Source organism: Salvelinus fontinalis, unplaced genomic scaffold, assembly GCF_029448725.1.
Source record: "Salvelinus fontinalis isolate EN_2023a unplaced genomic scaffold, ASM2944872v1 scaffold_0671, whole genome shotgun sequence".
Classification (NCBI taxonomy): Eukaryota; Metazoa; Chordata; class Actinopteri; order Salmoniformes; family Salmonidae; genus Salvelinus; species Salvelinus fontinalis.
In genome coordinates this window covers 47,101-73,181 of record NW_026600880.1, presented here as the reverse complement: position 1 = coordinate 73,181, position 26,081 = coordinate 47,101, and the positions used below count along the sequence as shown (strand labels likewise).

General features: G+C 43.0%; 1 protein-coding gene across 3 annotated transcripts; it reads left to right on the top strand.

The window, feature by feature from the left end:
- Positions 1 to 1,725: 1,725 nt before the first annotated feature.
- LOC129846967 (gasdermin-E-like) lies at positions 1,726 to 25,591 on the top strand. 3 transcript variants are annotated; one of them, XM_055914783.1, is made up of 10 exons: positions 1,726 to 2,001; positions 5,155 to 5,407; positions 5,617 to 5,821; positions 10,821 to 10,995; positions 15,143 to 15,263; positions 15,414 to 15,542; positions 15,747 to 15,874; positions 22,263 to 22,434; positions 22,542 to 22,615; positions 25,083 to 25,591. In XM_055914783.1, exons 2-10 carry the CDS (start codon positions 5,185 to 5,187, stop codon positions 25,308 to 25,310), a joined length of 1,455 nt encoding a protein of 484 aa, XP_055770758.1. In that variant the 5' UTR covers positions 1,726 to 2,001; positions 5,155 to 5,184; the 3' UTR covers positions 25,311 to 25,591. The 3 variants fall into 3 exon arrangements, with proteins under 3 accessions (XP_055770758.1, XP_055770757.1, XP_055770756.1); XM_055914782.1 differs by lacking the exon at positions 1,726 to 2,001 and adding an exon at positions 2,008 to 2,234; XM_055914781.1 differs by lacking the exon at positions 1,726 to 2,001 and having other exon boundaries at positions 4,863 to 5,407.
- The last annotated feature ends 490 nt before the right edge of the window (positions 25,592 to 26,081 follow it).

The following is a 26,081-nucleotide window of genomic DNA, read 5'->3' as shown; positions in this document are numbered from 1 at the left end:
CCTTCATCGAGGTAATGATGCTCTCTCTCTCTCTCTCTCTCCCTCTTACACTAAAGTGGCCAGGCCTTCCACAGTCTGTTTGTTTGCCCCACACGATACGGTTTCGTTTCGTGCGTTCTTTCCTGTTCGTGCGTTCATTGTTATATGTTCTCAAGTTCAGGTCTGTTTACGTTGTTTATTGTTTTGTAGTTTGTTCAAGTGTTTTTTCGTCTTCGATTAAATAAATCATTATGTCTTCATACCTCGCTGCATATTGGTCCAATCCTTGCTCCTCCTCAGACGAGGAGGAGAACGAACGTTACAATATTATACCCCAAAATTCCTCAAATTCAATTCCCTCAGACTTTCAGGCTGATCATGTCACTGTTCAGGCATCCTAGTTATACTGGAAATACAAGTTGAAATGATTTTAAACAAATTTAGTAATAAAATGTTGCTACTAAGTGCATTAATTCCATTAACTGGAACTACATAGGCTCTGCCTAGAGCTGGTCGTCCGACCAAACTGAGCAACCGGGCAAGAAAGACCTTGGTCAGAGAGGTGACCAAGATCTCAATGATCACTCTGACAGAACTACAGAGTTCCTTGGCGGAAATGGGAGAACCTTCCGGAAAGACAACAGTCTCTACAGCACTTCACCAATCTCTGCTTTATGGGAGAGTAGCCAGAAAGATGCCATTCCAGAGAAAGGCACATGACGGCATGCCTGGAGTTTACAATAAGGCACGTGACGGCATGCCTGGAGTTTACAATAAGGCACGTGACGGCATGCCTGGAGTTTACAATAAGGCACGTGACGGCATGCCTGGAGTTTACAAAAAGGCACGTGACGGCATGCCTGGAGTTTACAAAAAGGCACGTGACGGCATGCCTGGAGTTTACAATAAGGCACGTGACGGCATGCCTGGAGTTTACAATAAGGCACGTGACGGCATGCCTGGAGTTTACAATAAGGCACGTGACGGCATGTCTGGAGTTTACAAAAAGGCACGTGACGGCATGCCTGGAGTTTACAATAAGGCACATGACGGCATGCCTGGAGTTTACAAAAAGGCAAGTATGGGGATAGAAACTCAGACTATGGGGGAAGAAATTCAAACTATGTAGGCATTTGGAATGCATCTCCTGTTAGGGCTGTCTCTCTCCTCATCCTCGGACGAGGAGAGGAGAGAAGGATCATCAGACCAAAATGCAGCATTCGGGAAATAAGCCATCTTTTTATTATTAACGACGGCAACACGAAACAAAACACTTTCAAATATACAAAACAAGAAAACGACGTTGACGAAACCTGAACATAAACTTACATAACTAAACGTAAACTCACGGACAGGAAACAGACGACATCAAAAATAAACGAACAGCCAAACAGTCCCGTATGGTACATACATTCGACGACACAGGAGACAATCACCCACCAACAAACAGTGAGAACACCCTACCTAAATATGACTCTTAATTAGAGGAGAACGCAAAACACCTGCCTCTAATTAAGAGCCATACCAGGCAACCACAACCAACATAGAAACAGATAACATAGACTGCCCACCCAAAACACATGCCCTGACCTAAACACATACAAAAACAACATAAAACAGGTCAGGACCGTTACATCTCCTGTGTCATTGTTGTTGTTGTTTTTGTGAAAGGTATTTGATTTTATTATTTATGTTAGTCTATGTCTGAATAGATAATGAAAATGATCATGTGATGGATGTGGCTGTTACAGATATGTGTTTTGTGGCATAAGAGAGTCCATGGTGATGTTGAACTTTCCCTCAGCTGTCAAGGAGAGTGACTTTGTGGACTACAATGGGACATTTTGTGACAGCGGAGAAGCCAGCGTAGACATGGGGACACAATTGGCGGCAGATGCAGTGGATTTAAACTTTAATTCTTGGACTGAAGACGTCTCCACACTCGAGTCATCCTTTGAAGAAAGAGGAAGTGAGACTGAAGAAAGAGGAAGTGAAAGGGTTACTTAACAACTCAAAAGACAAGTAAGCTACCCTCTTATATATGTGGAAGAGGACGTTTAAAAAGAAAAGTGAAATCTTTATAAACACACACACTATGATTGGTGAAAGCTGCTGTGCTGGTTTAAAGTAGTAAAAGAGCGTGCATTTTTTTCAACTGAAAGCCGATGCCCAGAGTTACCCATGATGTTACACAGTGATTGAAGTCAAAAATTGTCAGACTCAATAGGACCTGAAGGAAGAAACTGTGAAAAACTGTAAGTATTGAAGCTCTTGCAGATTATGAAATACTACAATGAAATACTGCTCTATCAGGTTATGTTTTGGATACGTATATGCGTTGGATAGCTGTGCCATCATTGATATTAGAATGTTGGAAGTTAATGCCACACACAGAAAATGGTGCTATCTAGAACCTAAAAGGGTTCTTTGGCTGTCCCCATAGGATAACCCTTTGAAGAACCCTTGTTGGTTTCAGGTAGAAACCTTTTGGTTCCCAGTAGGACAGTTTTAGGGTTCCATGTAGAACCCTTTCTACAGAAGGTTCTACATGGAACCCAAAATGGTTCTACCTGGAACTAAGAAGGGTTCTATGGTGACAGCCTGAAGAACCCTTTTGGAAAAAAGATTCTAAGAGTGTAGATTTATGTGACTGGGTGTAGTCGCACATGCATAACCACAGATGTAGGCTGTCTAAAGTGGTAGGCTATATTTCTGTGGTTAGCACAAAGCCTTGGTGTCAAGTCTGTGAATTCGCTAGTAACGGAAGTTGGACTGATATTTTCAACCACTCATTTGGTAGTTAAGTCAAATTCAAAGGCGTTATCTTGCATCTTATCTAATAGTACAGTATCTGTTCATTGCTTATTTGAATCAAGATCAAACTACACTGCTCAAAAAAATAAAGGGAACACTTAAACAACACAATGTAACTCCAAGTCAATCACACTTCTGTGAAATCAAACTGTCCACTTAGGAAGCAACACTGATTGACAATAAATTTCACATACTGTTGTGCAAATGGAATAGACAAAAGGTGAAAATTATAGGCAATTAGCAAGACACCCCCCAAAACAGGAGTGATTCTGCAGGTGGTGACCACAGACCACTTCTCAGTTCCTATGCTTCCTGGCTGATGTTTTGGTCACTTTTGAATGCTGGCGGTGCTCTCACTCTAGTGGTAGCATGAGACGGAGTCTACAACCCACACAAGTGGCTCAGGTAGTACAGTTCATCCAGGATGGCACATCAATGCGAACTGTGGCAAAAAGGTTTGCTGTGTCTGTCAGCGTAGTGTCCAGAGCATGCAGGCGCTACCAGGAGACAGGCCAGTACATCAGGAGACGTGGAGGAGGCCGTAGGAGGGCAACAACCCAGCAGCAGGACCGCTACCTCCGCCTTTGTGCAAGGAGGTGCACTGCCAGCGCCCTGCAAAATGACCTCCAGCAGGCCACAAATGTACATGTGTCTGCTCAAACGGTCAGAAACCGACTCCATGAGGGTGGTATGAGGGCCCGACGTCCACAGGTGGGGGTTGTGCTTACAGCCCAACACCGTGCAGTACGTTTGGCATTTGCCAGAGAACACCAAGATTGGCAAATTTGCCACTGGCGCCCTGTGCTCTTCACAGATGAAAGCAGGTTCACACTGAGCACATGAGCACGTGTGACAGACGTGACAGAGTCTGGAGACGCCGTGGAGAACGTTCTGCTGCCTGCAACATCCTCCAGCATGACCGGTTTGGCGATGGGTCAGTCATGGTGTGGGGTGGCATTTCTTTGTGGGGCTGCACAGCCCTCCATGTGCTCGCCAGAGGTAGCCTGACTGCCATTAGGTACCGAGATGAGATCCTCAGACCCCTTGTGAGACCATATGCTGACACATGCACATTTGTGGCCTGCTGGAGGTCATTTTGCAGGGCTCTGGCAGTGCACCTCCTTGCACTAAGGCAGAGGTAGCGGTCCTGCTGCTGGGTTGTTGCCCTCCTCCACGTCTCCTGATGTACTGGCCTGTCTCCTGGTAGCGCCTGCATGCTCTGGACACTACGCTGACAGACACAGCAAACCTTTTTGCCACAGTTCGCATTGATGTGCCATCCTGGATGAACTGCACTACCTGAGCCACTTGTGTGGGTTGTAGACTCCATCTCATGCTACCACTAGAGTGAGAGCACCGCCAGCATTCAAAAGTGACCAAAACATCAGCCAGGAAGCATAGGAACTGAGAAGTGGTCTGTGGTCACCACCTGCAGAATCACTCCTGTTTTGGGGGGTGTCTTGCTAATTGCCTATAATTTCCACCTTTTGTCTATTCCATTTGGACAACAGCATGTGAAATTTATTGTCAATCAGTGTTGCTTCCTAAGTGGACAGTTTGATTTCACAGAAGTGTGATTGACTTGGAGTTACATTGTGTTGTTTAAGTGTTCCCTTTATTTTTTTGAGCAGTGTATTTTCAACTCTCAAAGTAAAGGGTAAGAAGTGTGGTTATTTTTGTTTCCTGTGCTTGTTTATTTTATACCCTTTGTTGTAAGGGCAAGGTATACATACAACTTTCATTAGAAGTGAACGTTAGGTTGTTTGCTTTCTGTTGAATGTTAATAAAAAATTGTTCCTGACTTGAAATCCTAATTTAGGTGTCAGGTATTCAGCAAATGATCTATTAGGAACATTTGATTATGAATATGACGTTAAAAAGTGGTGGCATTCTCCTTTAAGTTTGTACAGGGCTAATGTCAGGGCTCAGATTATAGTATGTAATTCTTAATAACAAACTGTATCTTTACAATGTATCAGTGTCATAAGGACCCTGAGGAAGAAGCAATGAGAACCTAGTATTTAAACTCTGGCTGATTTTTGCGATATAAAAATTAAGAAAAATCTACAGCATGCTATGGATGGCCTTGAGTGATACACAACCAATGTTTTTGACTGAAATTATATCCTGTTTATATCCTTTCCTGTCTTGTCAAAAGCAATGCTACTCTGTTCTGATCCACTCTTTTCCCAGGGAAAGTGAACCTTTCAAAGAGATTGTGTTTGCATTATTGAGTGTCTTGCCAACTGTGAAATGTATTCAGAATGCTCATCAGAAGATGTTGTATTGAGTGTTCATGTGTTCATCCTAGTTTTGTTTCTTAGACGTCTTTGTCATTTGTGTCTTTGTCATCTGCTGCAGCCAGAAACACAATCCATCACCATCTCTCAGATGTTTGCCAAAGCCACAAAAGCCTTCGTGAAGGACACAGATCATGAGGGACGCCTGATCCCTGTGTCCAGTCTGAATGACACAGACAAACTGAATCTCCGATCACTCATTGTCAAGACCAGGCACAGATGCTTCTGGCAGGAACCCAAATACCAGTCCCCTGGCTTTACCCTCGGTGATGTCCTGAAGCCTGGAGAGCCTGGAAACACACCTTTAAGCCCAAGTAAGCACCAGAGCAGCCCGCTAGTGACAAATAACTATGGGTTGTTGTTGTTCTAAAATATCTGACCATTGATTTAATTATTTATCCTTCTCTTGTTTTACTGAGGAGAATAGGACAATTATAATGTCATGGATGTGGCTGTGGCTGTTATAGATATGTGCTATGGTATAATAGCATAGAGTCCATTCAAATGTTGAACTTTCCCTCAGCTGTCAAGGAGTGTGACTTTGTGGACTACAGTGGGACATTTGGTGACAAGAAAGAAATGAACGCAGATGGGAACGTGGAGGCAAAGTTGGCTGATTTCAACATTACCGTGGGAGGGAAATGGTCCACCAAACAGAAGCTGTCCCTTGGCAGCCTGAACAAAGAGAAGGTTGATGTGAAGGACTTACACAACTACTCAAAAGACAGGTGAGTTACCCTATACTGTATGCATGTTCAATACAGTCTTAATACATCATAAAGGACTTACACAACTACTCAAAAGACAGGTGAGTTACCCTATACTGTATGCATGTTCAATACAGTCTTAATACATCACAATACATCATAATACAGTCACAATACAGTCATAATACTTCATAATACATCATAATACTTCATAATACAGTCACAATACTTCATAATACAGTCACAATACTTCATAATACAGTCACAATACTTCATAATACAGTCACAATGCAGTCACAATACAGTCATAATACAGTCATAATACAAATCAAATCAAAATCAAATGTATTTATATAGCCCTTCTTACATCAGCTGATATATCAAAGTGCTGTACAGAAACCCAGCCTAAAACCCCAAACACCAAGCAATGCAGGTGTAGAAGCACACTGGCTAGGAACAACTCCCTAGAAAGGCAGGAACCTAGGAAGAAACCTAGAGAGGAACCAGGCTATGAGGGGTGGCCAGTCCTCTTCTGGCTGTGTCAGGTGGAGATTATAACAGAACATGGCCAAGATGTTCAAATGTTCATAAATGACCAGCATGGTCAAATAATAATAATCACAGTGGTTGTCGAGGGTGCAACAAGTCAGCACCTCAGGAGTAAATGTCAGTTGGCTTTTCATAGCCGATCATTGAGAGTATCTCTACCGCTCCTGCTGTCTCTAGAGAGTTGAAAACAGCAGGTCTGGGACAGGTAGCACGTCCAGTGAACAGGTCAGGCTTCCATAGCCGCAGGCAGAACAGTTGAAACTGGAGCAGCAGCACGGCCAGGTGGACTGGGGACAGCAAGGAGTCATCATGCCAGGTAGTCCTGAGGCATGGTCCTAGGGCTCAGGTCCTCTGAGAGAGCGAAAGAAAGAGAGAGCAAACTTAAATTCACACAGGACACCGAATAAGACAGGAGAAATACTCCAGATATAACAGACTGACCCTAGCCCCCCGACATAAATACTGGAGGCTGAGACAGGAGGGATTGGGAGACTGTGGCCCCATCCGAAGAAACCCCCGGACAGGGCCAAGCAGGCAGGATATAACCCCACCCACTTTGCTAAAGCACAGCCCCCACACCACTAGAGGGATATCTTCAACCACCAACTTACCATCCTGAGACAAGGCCGAGTATAGCCCACAAAGATCTCCGCCACGGCACAACCCAACGGGGGCGCCAACCCAGACAGGAAGACCACGTCAGTGACTCAACCCACTCAAGTGACGCACCCCTCCTAGGGACGGCATGGAAGAGCACCAGTAAGCCAGTGACTCAGCCCCTGTAATAGGGTTAGAGGCAGAGAATACCAGTGGAGAGAGGGGAACCGGCCAGGCAGAGACAGCAAGGGAGGTTCGTTCACCTTCACACTCCTGGGCCAGACTACACTCAATCATAGGACCTACTGAAGAGATGAGTCTTCAATAAAGACTTCAAGGTTGAGACCGAGTCTGTGTCTCTCACATGGGTAGGCAGACTATTCCATAAAAATGGAGCTATCTAGGAGAAAGCCCTGCCTCCAGCTGTTTGCTTAGAAATTTTAGGGACAATTAGGAGGCCTGCGTCTTGTGTCCGTAGCGTACGTGTAGGTATGTACGGCAGGACCAAATCGGAAAGATAGGTAGGAGCAAGCCCATGTAATGCTTTGTAGGTTAGCAGTAAAACCTTGAAATCAGCCCTTGCCTTAACAGGAAGCCAGTGTAGGGAGGCTAGCACTGGAGTAATATGATCAAATGTTTTGGTTCTAGTCAGGATTCTAGCAGCCGTATTTAGCACTAACTGAAGTTTATTTAGTGCTTTATCCGGGTAGCTGGAAAGTAGAGCATTGCAGTAGTCTAACCTAGAAGTGACAAAAGCATGGGTAATTTGTTCTGCATCATTTTTGGACAGAAAATGTCTGATATTTGCAATGTTACGTAGATGGAAAAAAGCTGTCCTTGAAACAGTCTTGATATGTTTGTCAAAAGAGAGATCAGGGTCCAGAGTAACGCCAAGGCCCTTCACAGTTTTATTTGAGACGACTGTACTACCATCAAGATTAATTGTCAGATTCAACAGAAGAGCTCTTTGTTTCTTGGGACCTAGAACAAGCATCTCTGTTTTTTCCGAGTTTAAAAGTAGAACATTTGCAGCCATCCACTTCCTTATGTTTGAAACGCAGGCTTCAAGCGAGGGCAATTTTGGGGCTTCACCATGTTTAATCGAAATGTACAGCTGTGTGTCATCCGCATAGCAGTGAAAGTTAACATTATGTTTTCGAATTACATCCCCAAGAGGTAAAATATATAATGAAATATAGTGAAAACAATAGTGGTCCTAAAACGGAACCTTGAGGAACACTGAAATTTACAGTTGATTTGTCAGAGGACAAACCATCCACAGACACAAACTGATATCTTTCCGACAGATAAGATCTAAACCAGGCCAGAACATGTCCGTGTAGACCAATTAGGGTTTCCAATCTCTCCAAAAGAATGTGGTGATCGATGGTATCAAAAGCAGCACTAAGGTCTAGGAGCACGAGGACAGATGCAGAGCATTAAAAGGTCATTTACCACCTTCACAAGTGCAGTCTCAGTGCTATGATGGGGTCTAAAACCAGACTGAAGCATTTCGTATACATTGTTTGTCTTCAGGAAGGCAGTGAGTTGCTGCGCAACAGCTTTTTCATTTTTTTTGAGAGGAATGGAAGAATCGATATAGGCTGATAGTTTTTTATATTTTCTGGGTCAAGGTTTGGCTTGACCCAGAAAAGTCATCAAAAATTTGAATATTATCTGCTATGACTACAAGGTCCGATAGGAATTCAGGGAACTCAGTGAGAAACGCTGTATATGGCCCAGGAGGCCTGTAAACAGTAGCTATAAAAAGTGATTGAGTAGGCTGCATAGATTTCATGACTAAAAGCTCAAAAGACGAAAACGTCTAATACAGTCATAATACAGTCAGTCACAATACAGTCACAATACATCACAATACAGTCACAAAACAGTAACAATACATCACAATACAGTCACAAAACAGTCACAAAACAGTCACAATACAGTCACAAAACAGTCACAATACATCATAATACAGTCACAGTACAGTCATAATACAGTCAGTCACAATACAGTAACAATACAGTCACAAAACAGTAACAATACATCATAATACAGTCACAATACAGTCACAATACATCATAACAGTCACAGTACAGTCATAATACAGTCATAATACAGTAATTGCCAGTCATATACAGTCATAATAACAGTTATATACAGTCATAGTCAAAATACACGAGTCATACTGCATCATAATACAGTTATAACACAGTCATAATACATCATAAGTCATAAGAAAGTCATACTATAGTCATAATATAGTCATAATAGTCATAATACATTCATATGCAGTCATAATACAGTTATAATACATCATAATACAGTCATAATAGTCATATATAGTTATAGTCACAATACAGTCATATACAGTCATACAGTCATGTATAGTCATAATACAGTCATAATACAGTTATAATACATCATAATACAGTCATATAGTCATAGTCACAATACAGTCAGTCATAATGCAGTCATATATAGTCATAATACAGTCATAATACAGTCATAATACAGTCATATATGGTCATAAGTCATAAGATAGTCATAAGTCATATACAGTCATTATACAGGCATATACTGTCATAATACAGTTATAATACATCATAATATAGTCATAATAGTCATAATAGTCATAATACAGTCAAATGCAGTCATAATAAGGTCCTATACAGTCATAATACAGTTATAATACATAATACAGTCATAATAGTCATATATAGTTAGTCACAATACAGTCATATACAGTCATACAGTCATGTATAGTCATAATACAGTCATAATACAGTCATATATAGTCATAATACAGTCATATATGGTCATAAGTCATAAGATAGTCATATACAGTCATTATACAGGCATATACTGTCATAATACAGTAATAATACATCATAATACAGTCATAATATAGTCACATATAGTCAGTCACAATAGTCATATTGCAGTCATAATAGTCACAATACAGTCATATGCAGTCATAATAGTCACAATACAGTCATAATAGTCATAATACATCATAATAGTCATATACAGTTATATACAGTCATAATACAGCCATAATACAGTCAACATAGTTATAATACAGTCATAACAGTCAACATAGTTATTAAACAGTCATAACAGTCATATTTAGTCATAATACAGTCATTACAGTCATAATACATCATACAGTTCACCTTCCCAAGGAGTCCAAGACCCAAGAGCAGCGGGTAAAACTGGTTGCAATGACATCAGGCAGGTATCTTTTGTGTAAAAAGGACATTTTCAGGTTGAGGTGCTTTCAGACAACAAAGAAGTGGAACTGTACTGGTTTAGCAACTTCCTTAAACTTGAACTACACAAGCCGGCTCATAGCCTGTGACAAAAATGAGGGGACACGAACAACAGGTATAGGCCAATTTAAAAGTGTTCTTTATTATTAAACAAACTATTAACTTAAACTAAGAAAAATGAATGAGGTGTGGATGTATCATAATGTAAGGTGTATGTAAAGTGCATGGGTGCATGAATATGTGTGTGTGAACATGACTGAGTGAAAACTATGCAAAACTAAAAAGGAACAAACAAATCATGAGCATACCTGGAGGAGCAGAGAGAGAGAGAGAGCAAGAGAGGGAGAGGTGATTAGTAAGCAGTTTTATACCCTGAGCCCAGGTGGCTCCAATCACTTAACGACCCTCCTCTGCCTGCAGGAGGAACCGCCCCCTGCACTGCAGAGGAGGAGCCGTGACACTACCTCCTCACTGTTTTCACTACTATCTTAGTTTAAAGGGACAATCTGTGATTGGTACATCCATTTTTTTTACTTTTAAAGTAGCTTTTCAGTGTTTCCAGATTTCTATGAAATATGACCTAAAATGTGTCCCTCCTGCAGAGTTCTGGACATGTCTCATCCTGTGATCAAGCAGACCCGCGTGAATCCCAGAGCAGTGTTAGGCGTCTTGACGGAGAGGATTATGACGTCACTACCTTGTCCGGTCACAAACAATGTCCGGAAGCGTGGCAATGTAGGAGCCAACGTGAGCGCCTGTGTGTTCCTGAGCGGGAAGGTAGGAGGAAAGATTACCAAGTGTTCTACTGAAGTGAATTATATTTTCCTCATATTTTACTGGTAACTCAGATTTAGATAATCTCTGTTGTAAAATAGATTTTTAATCTCAATAATCTCACTTTATGATAGCTAGGCCTTCATAAATAAAGTCAATGTCAGGACCATATTGACAGATCACAGATGTCTGTTCAGTAGTGGTAATAGTCACAGATGTCCGTCTGTTCAGTAGTGGTAATAGTCACAGACGTCCGTCTGTTCGGTAGTGGTAATAGTCACAGACGTCCGTCTGTTCGGTAGTGGTAATAGTCACAGACGTCCGTCTGTTCGGTAGTGGTAATAGTCACAGACGTCCGTCTGTTCAGTAGTGGTAATAGTCACAGACGTCCGTCTGTTCGGTAGTGGTAATAGTCACAGACGTCCGTCTGTTCGGTAGTGGTAATAGTCACAGACGTCCGTCTGTTCGGTAGTGGTAATAGTCACAGACGTCCGTCTGTTCGGTAGTGGTAATAGTCACAGATGTCTGTCTGTTCAGTAGTGGTAATAGTCACAGACGTCCGTCTGTTCGGTAGTGGTAATAGTCACAGACGTCCGTCTGTTCAGTAGTGGTAATAGTCACAGATGTCTGTTCGGTAGTGGTAATAGTCACAGATGTCTGATGTATGTTCGGTAGTGGTAATAGTCACAGATGTCTGTTCGGTAGTGGTAATAGTCACAGATGTCTGTTCGGTAGTGGTAATAGTCACAGATGTCCGTCTGTTCGGTAGTGGTAATAGTCACAGATGTCCGTCTGTTCGGTAGTGGTAATAGTCACAGATGTCCGTCTGTTCAGTAGTGGTAATAGTCACAGATGTCCGTCTGTTCAGTAGTGGTAATAGTCACAGATGTCCGTCTGTTCAGTAGTGGTAATAGTCACAGATGTCCGTCTGTTCAGTAGTGGTAATAGTCACAGATGTCCGTCTGTTCAGTAGTGGTAATAGTCACAGATGTCCGTCTGTTCAGTAGTGGTAATAGTCACAGATGTCCGTCTGTTCAGTAGTGGTAATAGTCACAGATGTCCGTCTGTTCAGTAGTGGTAATAGTCACAGATGTCCGTCTGTTCAGTAGTGGTAATAGTCACAGATGTCCGTCTGTTCAGTAGTGGTAATAGTCACAGATGTCCGTCTGTTCAGTAGTGGTAATAGTCACAGATGTCCCTCTGTTCAGTAGTGGTAATAGTCACAGATGTCCGTCTGTTCAGTAGTGGTAATAGTCACAGATGTCCCTCTGTTCAGTAGTGGTAATAGTCACAGATGTCCGTCTGTTCAGTAGTGGTAATAGTCACAGATGTCCGTCTGTTCAGTAGTGGTAATAGTCACAGATGTCCGTCTGTTCAGTAGTGGTAATAGTCACAGATGTCCGTCTGTTCAGTAGTGGTAATAGTCACACATGTCTGTCTGTTCGGTAGTGGTAATAGTCACAGACGTCCGTCTGTTCCGTAGTGGTAATAGTCACAGACGTCCGTCTGTTCGGTAGTGGTAATAGTCACAGACGTCCGTCTGTTCAGTAGTGGTAATAGTCACAGATGTCTGTTCGGTAGTGGTAATAGTCACAGATGTCTGATGTCTGTTCGGTAGTGGTAATAGTCACAGATGTCTGTTCGGTAGTGGTAATAGTCACAGATGTCTGTTCGGTAGTGGTAATAGTCACAGATGTCCGTCTGTTCGGTAGTGGTAATAGTCACAGATGTCCGTCTGTTCGGTAGTGGTAATAGTCACAGATGTCCGTCTGTTCAGTAGTGGTAATAGTCACAGATGTCCGTCTGTTCAGTAGTGGTAATAGTCACAGATGTCCGTCTGTTCAGTAGTGGTAATAGTCACAGATGTCCGTCTGTTCAGTAGTGGTAATAGTCACAGATGTCCGTCTGTTCAGTAGTGGTAATAGTCACAGATGTCCCTCTGTTCAGTAGTGGTAATAGTCACAGATGTCCGTCTGTTCAGTAGTGGTAATAGTCACAGATGTCCATCTGTTCAGTAGTGGTAATAGTCACACATGTCTGTCTGTTCGGTAGTGGTAATAGTCACAGATGTCTGTCTGTTCGGTAGTGGTAATAGTCACAGATGTCTGTCTGTTCGGTAGTGGTAATAGTCGCAGATGTCTGTCTGTTCGGTAGTGGTAATAGTCACAGATGTCTGTCTGTTCGGTAGTGGTAATAGTCACAGATGTCTGTCTGTTCGGTAGTGGTAATAGTCACAGATGTCTGTCTGTTCGGTAGTGGTAATAGTCACAGATGTCTGTCTGTTCGGTAGTGGTAATAGTCACAGATGTCTGTTCGGTAGTGGTAATAGTCACAGATGTCTGTTCAGTAGTGGTAATAGTCACAGATGTCTGTTCAGTAGTGGTAATAGTCACAGATGTCTGTTCAGTAGTGGTAATAGTCACAGATGCCTGTTCAGTACTGGTAATAGTCACAGATGTCTGTTCAGTACTGGTAATAGTCACAGATGTCTGTTCAGTAGTGGTAATAGTCACAGATGTCTGTTCAGTAGTGGTAATAGTCATAGATGTCTGTTCAGTAGTGGTAATAGTCACAGATGCCTGTTCAGTAGTGGTAATAGTCACAGATGTCTGTTCAGTAGTGGTAATAGTCACAGATGTCTGTTCGGTAGTGGTAATAGTCACAGATGTCTGCTCGGTAGTGGTAATAGTCACAGATGTCTGTTCGGTAGTGGTAATAGTCACAGATGTCTGTTCGGTAGTGGTAATAGTCACAGATGTCTGTTCGGTAGTGGTAATAGTCACAGATGTCTGTTCGGTAGTGGTAATAGTCACAGATGTCTGTTCTGTAGTGGTAGTAGTCACAGATGTCTGTTCGGTAGTGGTAATAGTCACAGATGTCTGTTCGGTAGTCGTAATACTCACAGATGTCTGTTCAGTAGTCGTAATACTCACAGATGTCTGTTCAGTAGTCGTAATACTCACAGATGTCTGTTCAGTAGTCGTAATACTCACAGATGTCTGTTCAGTAGTCGTAATACTCACAGAGTACCTTTGATATTTTCAGTACAATTTTTTTTATTTGAATAAAGACTTTCTAAAATGCCACAATTCAGCATTTTGACTGACTTCTGGAAATGTTTAACCCACTTATACTCACAGATGTCTGTTCAGTAGTCGTAATACTCACAGATGTCTGTTCAGTAGTCGTAATACTCACAGATGTCTGTTCAGTAGTCGTAATACTCACAGATGTCTGTTCTGTTTGATATTTTCAGTACAATTTTTTTATTTGAATAAAGACTTTCTAAAATGCCACAATTCAGCGGTTGACCTTAAAAATATGGACAGATGTAAATTAATCACAGTAAATAAATACAAATCTTCAGAAATGACTGTCAAAACAACAAAAGAACTAGGGCTTTTACAATGATGGTGAAAAGGTGGAGAAATGTTGGGATAAGTGGGTTAAATATTTCCAGAAGTCAGTCAGAATGCTGAATTGTGGCATTTTAGAAAGTCTTTATTTAAATAAAAAAATTGTACTGAAAATATCAAAGGTACTCTGTGAGTATTACGACTACTGAACAGACATCTGTGACTATTACCACTACTGAACAGACATCTGTGAGTATAAGTGGGTTAAACATTTCCAGAAGTCAGTCAAAATGGTGAAACTGTTTTCTAAAGAAATATTGAACATCTAATAGTCAAATCATGGTGTAAAAGCAGGTAAAATAGTTATACTCTTTTAGTCAATTTTCTGGTGTTTTGTGGTGGAAAAATGAGTGGGTCGAGCGTAACACTTCAGACCTGTTATCCATAGATAACAGGCTTCCATTCCCCCTGTCACAAGGATATTTATGGCTGATTTAAAATGGTCAACCTTGTTACTTAATAGGCACTTACTATAATCATTAAAAAAATACCTCGAGATGGAAAACATGTTTTTTTTACGAAGTTGGACCTATGCTCTTTATGAGACTGTTCAAATTAGGTGAAATCCCCAAATAAATTTCAGCAAGTTACTTCTCAAAAGGCAGCAAATCGTGTTTTTATCATTAGAACCACTTCCTGAAAATGCAATGGTGTAGAATAGATGACTGTCTGGGTTAGAATCTGGGTCATCTGTGTACCAAACGTCTCGGACTAATTTTAAATGTTTTCCACAGGCCTCTATGAAGCAGAGCGGCAGTACTCAGACAGATAGTGATGTGTCACTGGGTATTCCTGCAAATACTGTCATGGCCTACAGTCTGATTGAACTCTACGTCAAATGCAATGGACAGTTTGGTGAGGAAGTGTATGGTTTGTCAATGTCCCAGGTATAGCTGCATGGTAAAGTACACACAGCCAGTGTCTATGTTCCTCATTGTATTTAGTACAGCCACTGTATCTGTCTGTGTGTGACTGGTTATGACTGTTGTCTGCTCTTGTCCACAGAGCTGTGCCTCATTTGCAACAATGGGGGCTTTGAAAAGGTTTGGTCAAAGGATGAGATTGAAGGGGATGGAATTATGGACCTGAGAGGCAACTTTGCTGCCAACAACAGCCCCCTAAATCTAAACAAAGGTAATGTCTCCTGTCTAGTGGTCAACATGTAGTCAAGTCTACTGAATGGAACATCTGGTCAACATGTAGTCTACTGCATGGAATGTTTATTTAAATCGTCCTCTTTGATGAATGTTTCCACACTTTTGGAATATAAAAATAAATGATTTTTTTACATAAAAATATGACACTTTGACAAAATGGTCTGTGTTTGTGTGTTGACAGAACTGGACAAACTGAGTGGTCATTTTCAGCTGCTGTCAGCTCTGCCGGTTGCCAAACGCTCCTCTCTGCTCCAGCTCCTCAAGACAACCATGGAGGACAGAGAGGCAGTCAGTGTGCTGGAGAGTGTGGTGAGTGGTAGAGCTCTTCACGGGTCCAACAGATCCGAAATCCGACCCGGGACCCGAGTGGGTCCTAAATTATGACTTTTGTCTCGGCTCTGATCTAATTGCCACGGGTCTGCCATGTGCAATTACAATTGATTTACCAAATGGACCCGATTGGACTCGTCCTCTTGTTATCAGTTTCAGCCAATTGCAACTCAATAAAATGTATAGCTTATGTCCAACTGAAACTGATTCCGGCCGCTCACCTCACGTGCCCCCGCTGCTGAGGAGAGGGAGAGAGAGAGTAAAAGGAGCCTTTGTCTAGGCTACTGTTATTCCTGAAGATTGAGGCCTTTTTCAATGAAGTAAGGTGAATGTTAGAGGAAAAAGAGTATGATCAGGATAAGGTAAGACCCAGATGCAGACTGAGTCAAAGTAACAATGTTTATTTCAGCAACAGAGGCAAAGGTACAGGACGGTAGGCAGGCTCAGGGTCAAGACAGGTAAGAATCAAACCAGGAGGGTGAGAAATAGAGGCTGGGAAAAGACAGGCGCTGACAGGACAAAGACTGGTAAGCTTGACAAACAAGACGAACTGGCAACAGAAACAGAGAACACAGGTATAAGTACACGGGATAATGGGGAAGAGGGGCGACACCTGGAGGGGGTTGGAGACAAGCACAAAGACAGGTGAAACAGATCAGGGCGTGACAGTACCCCCCCCCCCCCCCCCTCCAGGGGCGCCACCTGGCGTCCTACCTGGGCGCATATCTGGCTGACCGGGGTGCCAGCGGTAGAAGTCGGCGATGAGGGCTGGGTCCAGGATGTCTCTAGCGGGGTACCAGCACCTCTCCTCCGGGCCATAACCCTCCCAGTCAACCAGGTACTGGAAACCCCTGCCCGTGGTCCAACACTCAGGAGGTGTCTCACCGTGTATGCCGGATGGCCATCGACGACACGGGGAGGGCCTGGAAATGGAAGACAAGGGACTGAGACACGGGCTTGATACGGGACACATGAAAGGTGGGGTGTATACGAAGTGTACGTGCAACAGAAGACTAACAGCAGAGGGGCTAATGACCTTGGAGATGGGGAAAGGGACGATAAACCGGGGGGACAGTTTGCGAGACTCCACCCGGAGGGGCAGATCCCGGGTGGAGAGCCATACCTTCTGCACAAGACGATACCGGGGAGCCGGGGTCCGATGGCGATCCGCTTGTCGTATAGGACTAATACTATAGGATTACTAGCCCTATAGTAGCAGTCCTATAGTAGACGCCCCACAGTAGCAGCCCTAGAGTAGTAGTAGCCCTAGAGTAACCCTGTAGTAGTAACCCTCTAGTAGTAGTCTTATAGTAGCCCTATAGTAGTCTACCATAGGACTGCTACTATAGGGCTATGATAGGGCTAATAGAGGACATTACATACGCCTCTAGGAAGATGGAATGCAACACCCTGCCACAACTCAACTTCCCGTGGAGTGAAAGTGGTATGGGACTGTAGGTGCGAGTAATGACAAAAGGCAGAGAATTTACCATTTACTTGGAATTTATTCCTTCACACAGTAAATTTGGGGAAAAGGGGCTGCACGGAACCAAAGCAAAGATCTACCTTACCTGCTTACCCACAACTTCCAACTAGTATCACCTGATGCACTAACCAAAATACACGGGATGGTCCGCCCAGGTCTTACCTAGTGTGCATAGACAGTAAATACTACAGGTTATGTATGCCTGCAGGCCTCTTGCCTAAGCACCTTCCCCCCAGGAACAAAATCAGAATAATTACTAATCACACACAGTCCTTTTAGCATACACATACTTTTGCAGGACTGGCTACAAAATACTATACACAAACTATTTGAGCAACAACCAACAAAAGATAAAGAAACTCTGAGCAACAACCAATACAGGATATAACAATAAGCTCTTTCTAAGAAACAACCAACACAGGATATCACCCTCAGCTACAATCACAGAACCATCAGCAACAACTAACATAGTACATACCAAATCACTTCCTGAGAAACAACCAACACAGGATATCACCCTCAGCTACAATCACAGAACAGAACCATCAGCAACAACTAACATAGTACATACCAAATCACTTCCTGAGAAACAACCAACACAGGATATCACCCTCAGCTACAATCACAGAACCATCAGCAACAACTAACATAGTACATACCAAATCACTTCCTGAGAAACAACCAACACAGGATATCACCCTCACGCCCACCACAAAACATGCAAACATACAGTTTTAAATAACAAAAACCAACGCATCCCCAGTTGCTAAACCCGTGATAGAGCGTCGGCAACCACATTCGCAGAACCTTTCACATACTTTATCTGTACATTGTACCCTTGTACAATCAGAGCCCACCGCATAAGGCGGCAGTTCTGATTGTACATTTGCTTCAAAAAACACTAAAGGATTATGGTCCGTGAAGACCAGTACAGGCAAGGCACTGGAGCCCACATATACTTCAAAGAACTTTAAGGCTAGCAATAAAGCCAGCGTCTCTTGTTCAATGTTGGAATACCTTGACTGACACGAGTTGAACTTACGGGAGAAGAAACTGACGGGCCGATCCACTCCCTCTTAATCTTCCTGCAAGAGAACCGCACCCACCCCCACTATACTACTTAAATGGTACCTTGGGACTAAACAGAGATGTAAGGGGAGCTACTACCTTCGAGAAATTCTTACAGAATGTATGATAGTACCCTACCATCCCCAGGAATCTGCGCAACTGGCGGCGAGTCATGGGAGCAGGAAAAGCAACAATTGCTTCCACTGGGTGCCATGGCTCGCTGACGGCTCTGGCTGGTCATGGCTTGCTGACGGCTCTGGCTGATCCTGTCTGGCGGAAGGCTCTGGCTGATCCTGTCTGGCGGAAGGCTCTGGCTGATCCTGTCTGGCGGAAGGCTCTGGCTGATCCTGTCTGGCGGAAGGCTCTGGCTGCTCCTGTCTGGCGGAAGGCTCTAGCGGCTCCTGTCTGGCGGACGGCTCTGAAGGCTCATGGCAGACGGGCGGCTTTGCAGGCTCAGTACAGACGGGCGGCTTTGAAGGCTCAGTACAGACGGGCAGTTCATGCGGCGCTTGGCAGACGGACAGTTCAGACGGCGTTGGGCAGACGGACAGTTCAGACGGCGTTGGGCAGACAGACAGTTCAGACGGCGTTGGGCAGACGGACAGTTCAGACGGCGTTGGGCAGACGACAAACTCTGGCCGGCTGAGACGCACTGTAGGCCTGGTGCGTGGTACCGGAACTGGAGGTACCGGGCTAAGGACACGCACCTTCAGGCTAGTGCGGGGAACAACAACAGGGCACACTGGACTCTCAAGGCGTACTATAGGCCTGGTGCGTGGTACCGGCACTGGTGTTACCGGGCTGAGGGCACGCACATCAGGGCGAGTACGGGGAGAAGAAACAGTGCGTACAGGACTCTGGAGATGCACAGGAGGCTTAGTGCGTGATGCCGGAACTGGAGGCACTGGTGGTACTGGACTGGAGACACGCACCACAGGGCTAGTGCGTGGAGGAGGAACAGGGCTCTGGAGACGCACTGGAAGCCTGGTGCAGGTACTGGTCTGGAGCGGGGAGGTGGCGCCGGAAAGACCGTGCAGGCGTACTGGCTCCCTTGAGTATTGAGCCTGCCCAACCTTACCTGGTTGAATGCTCCCCGTCGCCCGACCAGTGCGGGGAGGTGGAATAACCCGCACCGGGCTATGTAGGCGAACCGGGGACACCATGCGTAAGGCTGGTGCCATGTAAACCGGCCCGAGGAGATGCACTGGCTCAATACTCAACCTAGCCCTGCCAGTGCGGGGAGGTGGAATAACCCGCACCGGGCTATGCACACGTACAGGAGACACCGTGCGCTCTACTGTGTAACACGGTGTCTGCCCGTACTCCCGCTCTCCACGGTTAGCCTGGGAAGTGGGCGCAGGTCTCCTACCTGCCCTCGGCTCGGATCCCCTCCCATGTGTAGCAACCCTTGCCGTCCAATACATCGTCCTATGTCCATGAGTCCTGGTTACTTTGCCGCTGTTGTTGGTTCCTCTCACGCTGCTTGATCCTAGGTTGGTGGGAGATTCTGTCACGGTCGTCTTGAGGTGAATGAATGGACCAAGGCGCAGCGTGATATGAATACATCTTCTTTTATTTTATGACGAAGATGAACACGAAACGAAACACTTATACAAACTATACAAAAACAACAAACAACTGTGAAGCTACAAACGAAAGTGCACACACAAGCTACTTACGTTCAACATAGACAATCTCCCACAATCACCTAAAGCCTATGGCTGCCTTAAATATGGCTCCCAATCAGAGACAATTAATGACATCTGTCTCTGATTGAGAACCAAACCAGGCAACCATAGACTTTCCTAGAACTCTCTCCTGAACACAACCCCATACACTATACAACACCCCCTAAACAATACACACACCCTAAACTAGACAAAACACACAAACTTCCCATGTCACACCCTGACCTAACTAAAATAATAAAGAAAACAAAGAATACTAAGGCCAGGGCGTGACAACTACTACTATAGGACTACTACTATAGGGCTACTACTATAGGGCTACTACTATAGGACTACTACTTTAGGACTACTACTATAGGGCTACTACTATAGGGCTACTATAGGACTACTACTATAGGGCTTCTGTAGGGCTACTACTATAGGACTACTACTTTAGGACTACTACTATAGAGCTACTACTGTAGGGCTACTACTATAGGGCTTCTATAGGACTACTACTATAGGGCTACTACTATAGGGCTACTACTATAGGGCTACTATAGGGCTACTACTATAGGGCTACTCTAGGGCTACTGTAGGGCTACTACTATAGGGATACTACTATAGGGCTAGTACTATAGAGTTACTATAGGGCTACTACTATAGGGCTACTACTGTAGGGCTACTATAGGACTACTACTATAGGGCTACAATAGGACTACTACTATAGGGCTACTATAGGACTACTACTATAGGGCTACTACTATAGAGCTACTACTGTAGGGCTACTACTATAGGGCTTCTATAGGACTACTACTATAGGGCTACTATAGGACTACTACTATAGGGCTACTACTATAGGGCTACTATAGGACTACTACTATAGGACTACTACTGTAGGGCTACTATAGGACTACTACTATAGGACTACTATAGGGCTACTACTATAGGGCTGCTATAGGACTACTACTATAGGGCTACTACTATAGAGTTACTATAGGGCTACTACAATAGGACCATTTTTAAGGAAATGTAAATGTGGACCATTTGGCTAATATCGCTCGTTTATTGATGACACTTAGCTGCGCCAAGTCGGAGGTTTATTTCTCTCGCTCTTTCTGCTCTCAGACCTGAATGGGTCTCTCGGATCAGAACCGGCGTGGGTCTGTTTAGGTCTGTTTTTCCACAAGCCTTTTTGTAACGGGTCTGACTGTCGTCGGGTCCATTCGGAATGGGTAATTTATGCATATTGGGTCCTGTGGAAAAGTCACGGATCCATTTCGGAACGGGACCAACTTTTTCGGCATGTACAGAAACAGGGACAAAACACACACGCACACCTAATGGCAGGAATAAATATATTCCTTTGAGTCTAAGACGTTGGGGGGAGGTGGGGGTGGGGGGGGGGGGGTTGTTTTAAGATGGTCATACTATGGATAACTTTGATTTAAAATTTTAGGACCCCTATAGGTATTAAAAATATCATAAATGTTAAAAAGTACTGCAAAATAAACATAAGAAATAAGGTTTTGAGTTGTCCTAAATCTAGGCGATATAAAAAAAACTCAAGAAAATAGAGCAGACTGATGAAGTGTGTGCAGAAATAGAGCAAAAAAACAAATAAAATAAATATATATATATATATATAGGGGGTAGGCACAAAACTACCTTCATACTTCCATTTGTTTTTTTATTCCAGTAAAGTTTACCTTCAGACGAGTCCCGTGACACTTGTGGTCGTAGAGCAAAACAGAGAACACCATCGTGTTGGTGAGAATCTCCCCTTTCTACAGTGGGGTCCCCTTACTTTGTATCCCAAACGTTCGGATGCTACCAATCAGTAGTTGACACATCGACAGTACCGACTTCAGACTAGTCTCCTGACACCTGTGGGGGTCGTAGAGCAAAACAGAGAACACCTTCCTGGGAGTCTCCCTTTTCCATAGAGTAGTTTGTGGGTCAAACCGTTCAGAAGCTACCACATATCTCTAGCTTTAACAGATTTTGATGGGGATTTTTTTGTTATGTAACTTAGATTGACGCACCAGTGGATCAATCAACTCTAGGGGGTTAATATATCAACCAGAAAATCTGTAACATACTCTAGTCTTAAATATATTCTCTCTGTCTCTCTGTCTTGTCACAGCTGGATCAGATGTGTGATGGTGAGACTCCTGACCTGGGTGATCTGGAAGAGTCTGAGAGGGAAACAGTCCAGGCCATACTGGATCTTGTAGACCAATGTGTTGGGAAGGATGAGGACGAGATCAGATCCTCACTTCTCAGTGCCATCCACCTCATTGTCAGTGCCATGGACGGTGAGATAGAGAGCAGTTTACACAGGATTCTCCAGTTATTATTTGATCAGTTCCTGGGAAACTAGGTTCACTACTGTGGTTTTATGTGTGCATATTTATTTCTTCAGGAATGACAGATGTGGGTCTGTCTGTGTTGGGATCGTGTTGCAGTCCTCCAGTCTTACAGGCCCTGCAGATCCTGGTGAGTTCACACCTGCTTGATTGAGCCTCTAGTCGTATATGACCTGGAGTTCATTTTTCTAGGTTTTTGTTTATGTAAATGTATCTTCCCATGTTAAATAAACAAATATTTCTACCATTTATGATAACATTGTACCACCAGTAGCAGTAGTAACACCAATGACGGTAACCAGTGGCAATTTTTAACAAAAATATTGGTGGAGAAACTCATTGAAAAAAGTGAATATGCATCGATAAATTACTACACTACAATACACATTGAATGCACCATCATAATTAATAACCAATCCCAGCAGTGAGTTTGAGCCACACACACAAACGTTATAACATAAGGGTTATGACCAGTGTATAGGCTACTTTCCCTTGTCTTTGGCTCCTATTGCAAGGAAGACCACCGTAGTCCAGCATACTTTATAGAGTAAAGTCTATTTTACTTCAGAATTATATCAGCATCGGTCTGCAATATTGCTAATCATTGTTAGAGTTTTGGGACGCAGCAGAACACCATTCTGAGTGCAGTTGTCTCTACCTGTCTGTTAACAAGATGCTCAGGTTATGAATAAAGAAACAACGTTTATAAAGCTACTCCCTCCCTTCAACCATTGCATAGATACAGTTCCATGGGTTATTACATTCTGACATCAATCACTTACAACAACATGTAGTAGCTAGCTAGCTCAAACAGCTGTTAGCCACCGCAAGTTCCATCCAAACCACTCAGGTTTAATTATTTTATAACTTGCTCTATTTTAACTGAGGCCTGTTCAGTGGTTGATGAGCACCAAGATGTTTTATCTCTACAAGTTTAAAATAATTTGCTAGGAGATTGTTGACATGATTCATGATGACTTTTCAGCTAGCTAACTAGAAGACGATAAACAACTATGAAATTGCTACTGGAGATAAGATGTCTATTTATCTGTGGCAAATGACATCAAGCCTTCTTGGGCGGGCACTACTAATGAATCTCTATAGCAGCACCCAAGTGTGCTACAGCTGACTGAGTCCCCTGGCTAGCCTCTCCACAACAGATCACTGAGGGAGGCTGAAACAGCTGCATTAGGGAGCTGCCTTTCCTCAAACAACATTTACCAAAATAACAATACAACAGAGAAGGGAGCACGTACTGAATGCTTTATTAGCTCAAGCAATTACAATTTAAATGTGTTTGCTTACTGATTTAATGTTGTGACATGAATGAAAGCCAGAATTACATGCAGAACAGCGCCATCTACTGGATAGTGGTGGGGGCTGTTCTGAATGATGTGTTGCATCAAAGTATAGGTCTCACCAATGACACATTTGTTAGTAATTTAGGCCACCGATCTCAAATCTAAGGTCATTTAACCTTTAAAAGTAATTTACTTCATCATTTACTAAAGAGATTTGATTAATAATTTTGCTCAGAATGTAATTTCCCTTCATTTAAAATTGAGTTACACCAATTACACGTTTTATTTAAACACACCAAATTATCTATGGAATGATAACCTGTATGACATACTAAAAGGGTCTCATTAGCTAATCATTTTATTTAATATATGTAACGATTTTCCTCCTCCTGAGTAGGGATTGGACCAAAGCGCAGCATTGTGATCTGACATAATGATTTATTTAACGAAACCAAAAAACACGAAGAACACTAGAGAATTACAAAAACAATAAACGACGTAGACAGACCTAAACTTGAGAACTTACATAACACGAAGAACGCACAAACAGGAAAATAGACTACACAAAAACCGAACGAACAAACAAACCGAAACAGTCCCGTGTGGCGCAACATACACAGACACGGAAGACAATCACCCCCAAACTAACAGTGAAAACAGCCTACCTATATATGATTCTCAATCAGAGGAAATGAACAACACCTGTCCCTGATTGAGAACCATATAAGGCTAATTAACCATCACACTCCCACATAGAACAAACAACACAGACTGCCCATCCCAACTCACGCCCTGACCAACTAAACACATACAAAACAAGAGAAAACAGGTCAGGAACGTGACAATATAAACCCCTACCCTGATAAGTTTGCCACTGGAAAGAATGCTCAAGGTCCTTGTATATCTTTGTAATGAGTGATTTACAAGGCAGTAACACTAATGATATTAAATACATTTGTTTATTTTATAGCATTCAAAATAATAAATAGATGTCTCTAAATCCCCGAAACATGTCACTACAACTCTACACATCACTACTGGGACACGCCTATTTGGAGTCCCTAAGTATTTTAAACAATGCATACAAATAAAGTTTTGCATTATAAAGGACTTCCATTATGTTTTCACATTGATAAACAGTTCAATATCAATTAAAACATGTATAATGTCTAACTGTTTGTCATTTTAAAGTGTTTGTCATTATTGCAAAGTTGAGGGATGCAAATGCCACCTTATTTCAAGAATGACCCAGAAAAGAAAGCATATCAATGTATTCCTGAGCTGCTTGTCCTCCAGGTGCAGCATGTGGCAGCAGGGAGTGGGGAGACCCTCTCTCTGAGAGATGCAGGTCTGGCTGTTCTGACTGAGGAGGAGGTGTATCAGAGGACAGAGAGTCTCTTTGGTCACTCTAAAGTTACACTGAAGAGAGAGGAGGACACACTGAGGACAGAGATGAAGGACCAGCCTGGATACCTTCCTCTAGTCATGAGTATCGCTGTGAAAGGCCTGGCCTCTTTAGTGTAGTGTAGTGTAGTGTAGTGTAGTGTAGTGTAGTGTAGTGTAGTGAGTGAGTGAGTGAGTGAGTGAGTGAGTGAGTGAGTGAGTGAGTGAGTGAGAGTGAGAGTGAGAGTGAGAGAGAGAGAGAGAGAGAGAGAGAGAGAGAACATGTCAATCCAGTTTGAACTGATACACTCAGTATTCTATTCCATGTTTGACTCCTGCACTAGTTGAGCTGAAGAACTAGTGAACAACAGTGTATTTATCCTTGTAATGTTTTCAGTAAAGTTCAACAAACGATATCAGACGTCCCGACCTCCATTCTTCTAATCATTAGATAATACAACATAAAGGCACATTACATAGGGGGGGGGGGGGGGGGGGGCATTGTCCATTGCATACATTTGAGCATTGTCAAGTGACCCACAAGACAAGAACAGAAACAGAATCCTGTTCAAAATACTGTTCACCAGAATCATGTCCAAAGAATATTCAAAACATTTCTGTGAAGTCTGTTATTATTCTATACTCATTTGAAAGTGTAAACTTTCTCACATTACTGTGCTACCAGGTTCAAAAAGTATACTTATTAAAACCACGATGAAGTCCATCACCCTGGTAATCTTGATGTCTAGAATACCAGGGTGATGAAGATGTTGTTCTTTTTAATAATGATTCTTTACTCAGAGAAAACATCCCCAATATGTGGAGTCAGTATGATGGTCCTGTCTTTCCTCAGAGAAAACATCCCCAATATGTGGAGTCAGTATGATGGTCCTGTCTTTACTCAGAGAAAAC

Coding starts and splice junctions, on each gene's coding strand:
- LOC129846967 (XM_055914781.1), top strand. CDS start 5,047: ATGTATTCAGAATGCTCATCAGAAGATGTTGTATTGAGTGTTCATGTG. Junction 5,822..10,820: donor CACAACTACTCAAAAGACAG/GTGAGTTACCCT, acceptor TCCCTCCTGCAG/AGTTCTGGACATGTCTCATC. Junction 15,875..22,262: donor TCAGTGTGCTGGAGAGTGTG/GTGAGTGGTAGA, acceptor GTCTTGTCACAG/CTGGATCAGATGTGTGATGG.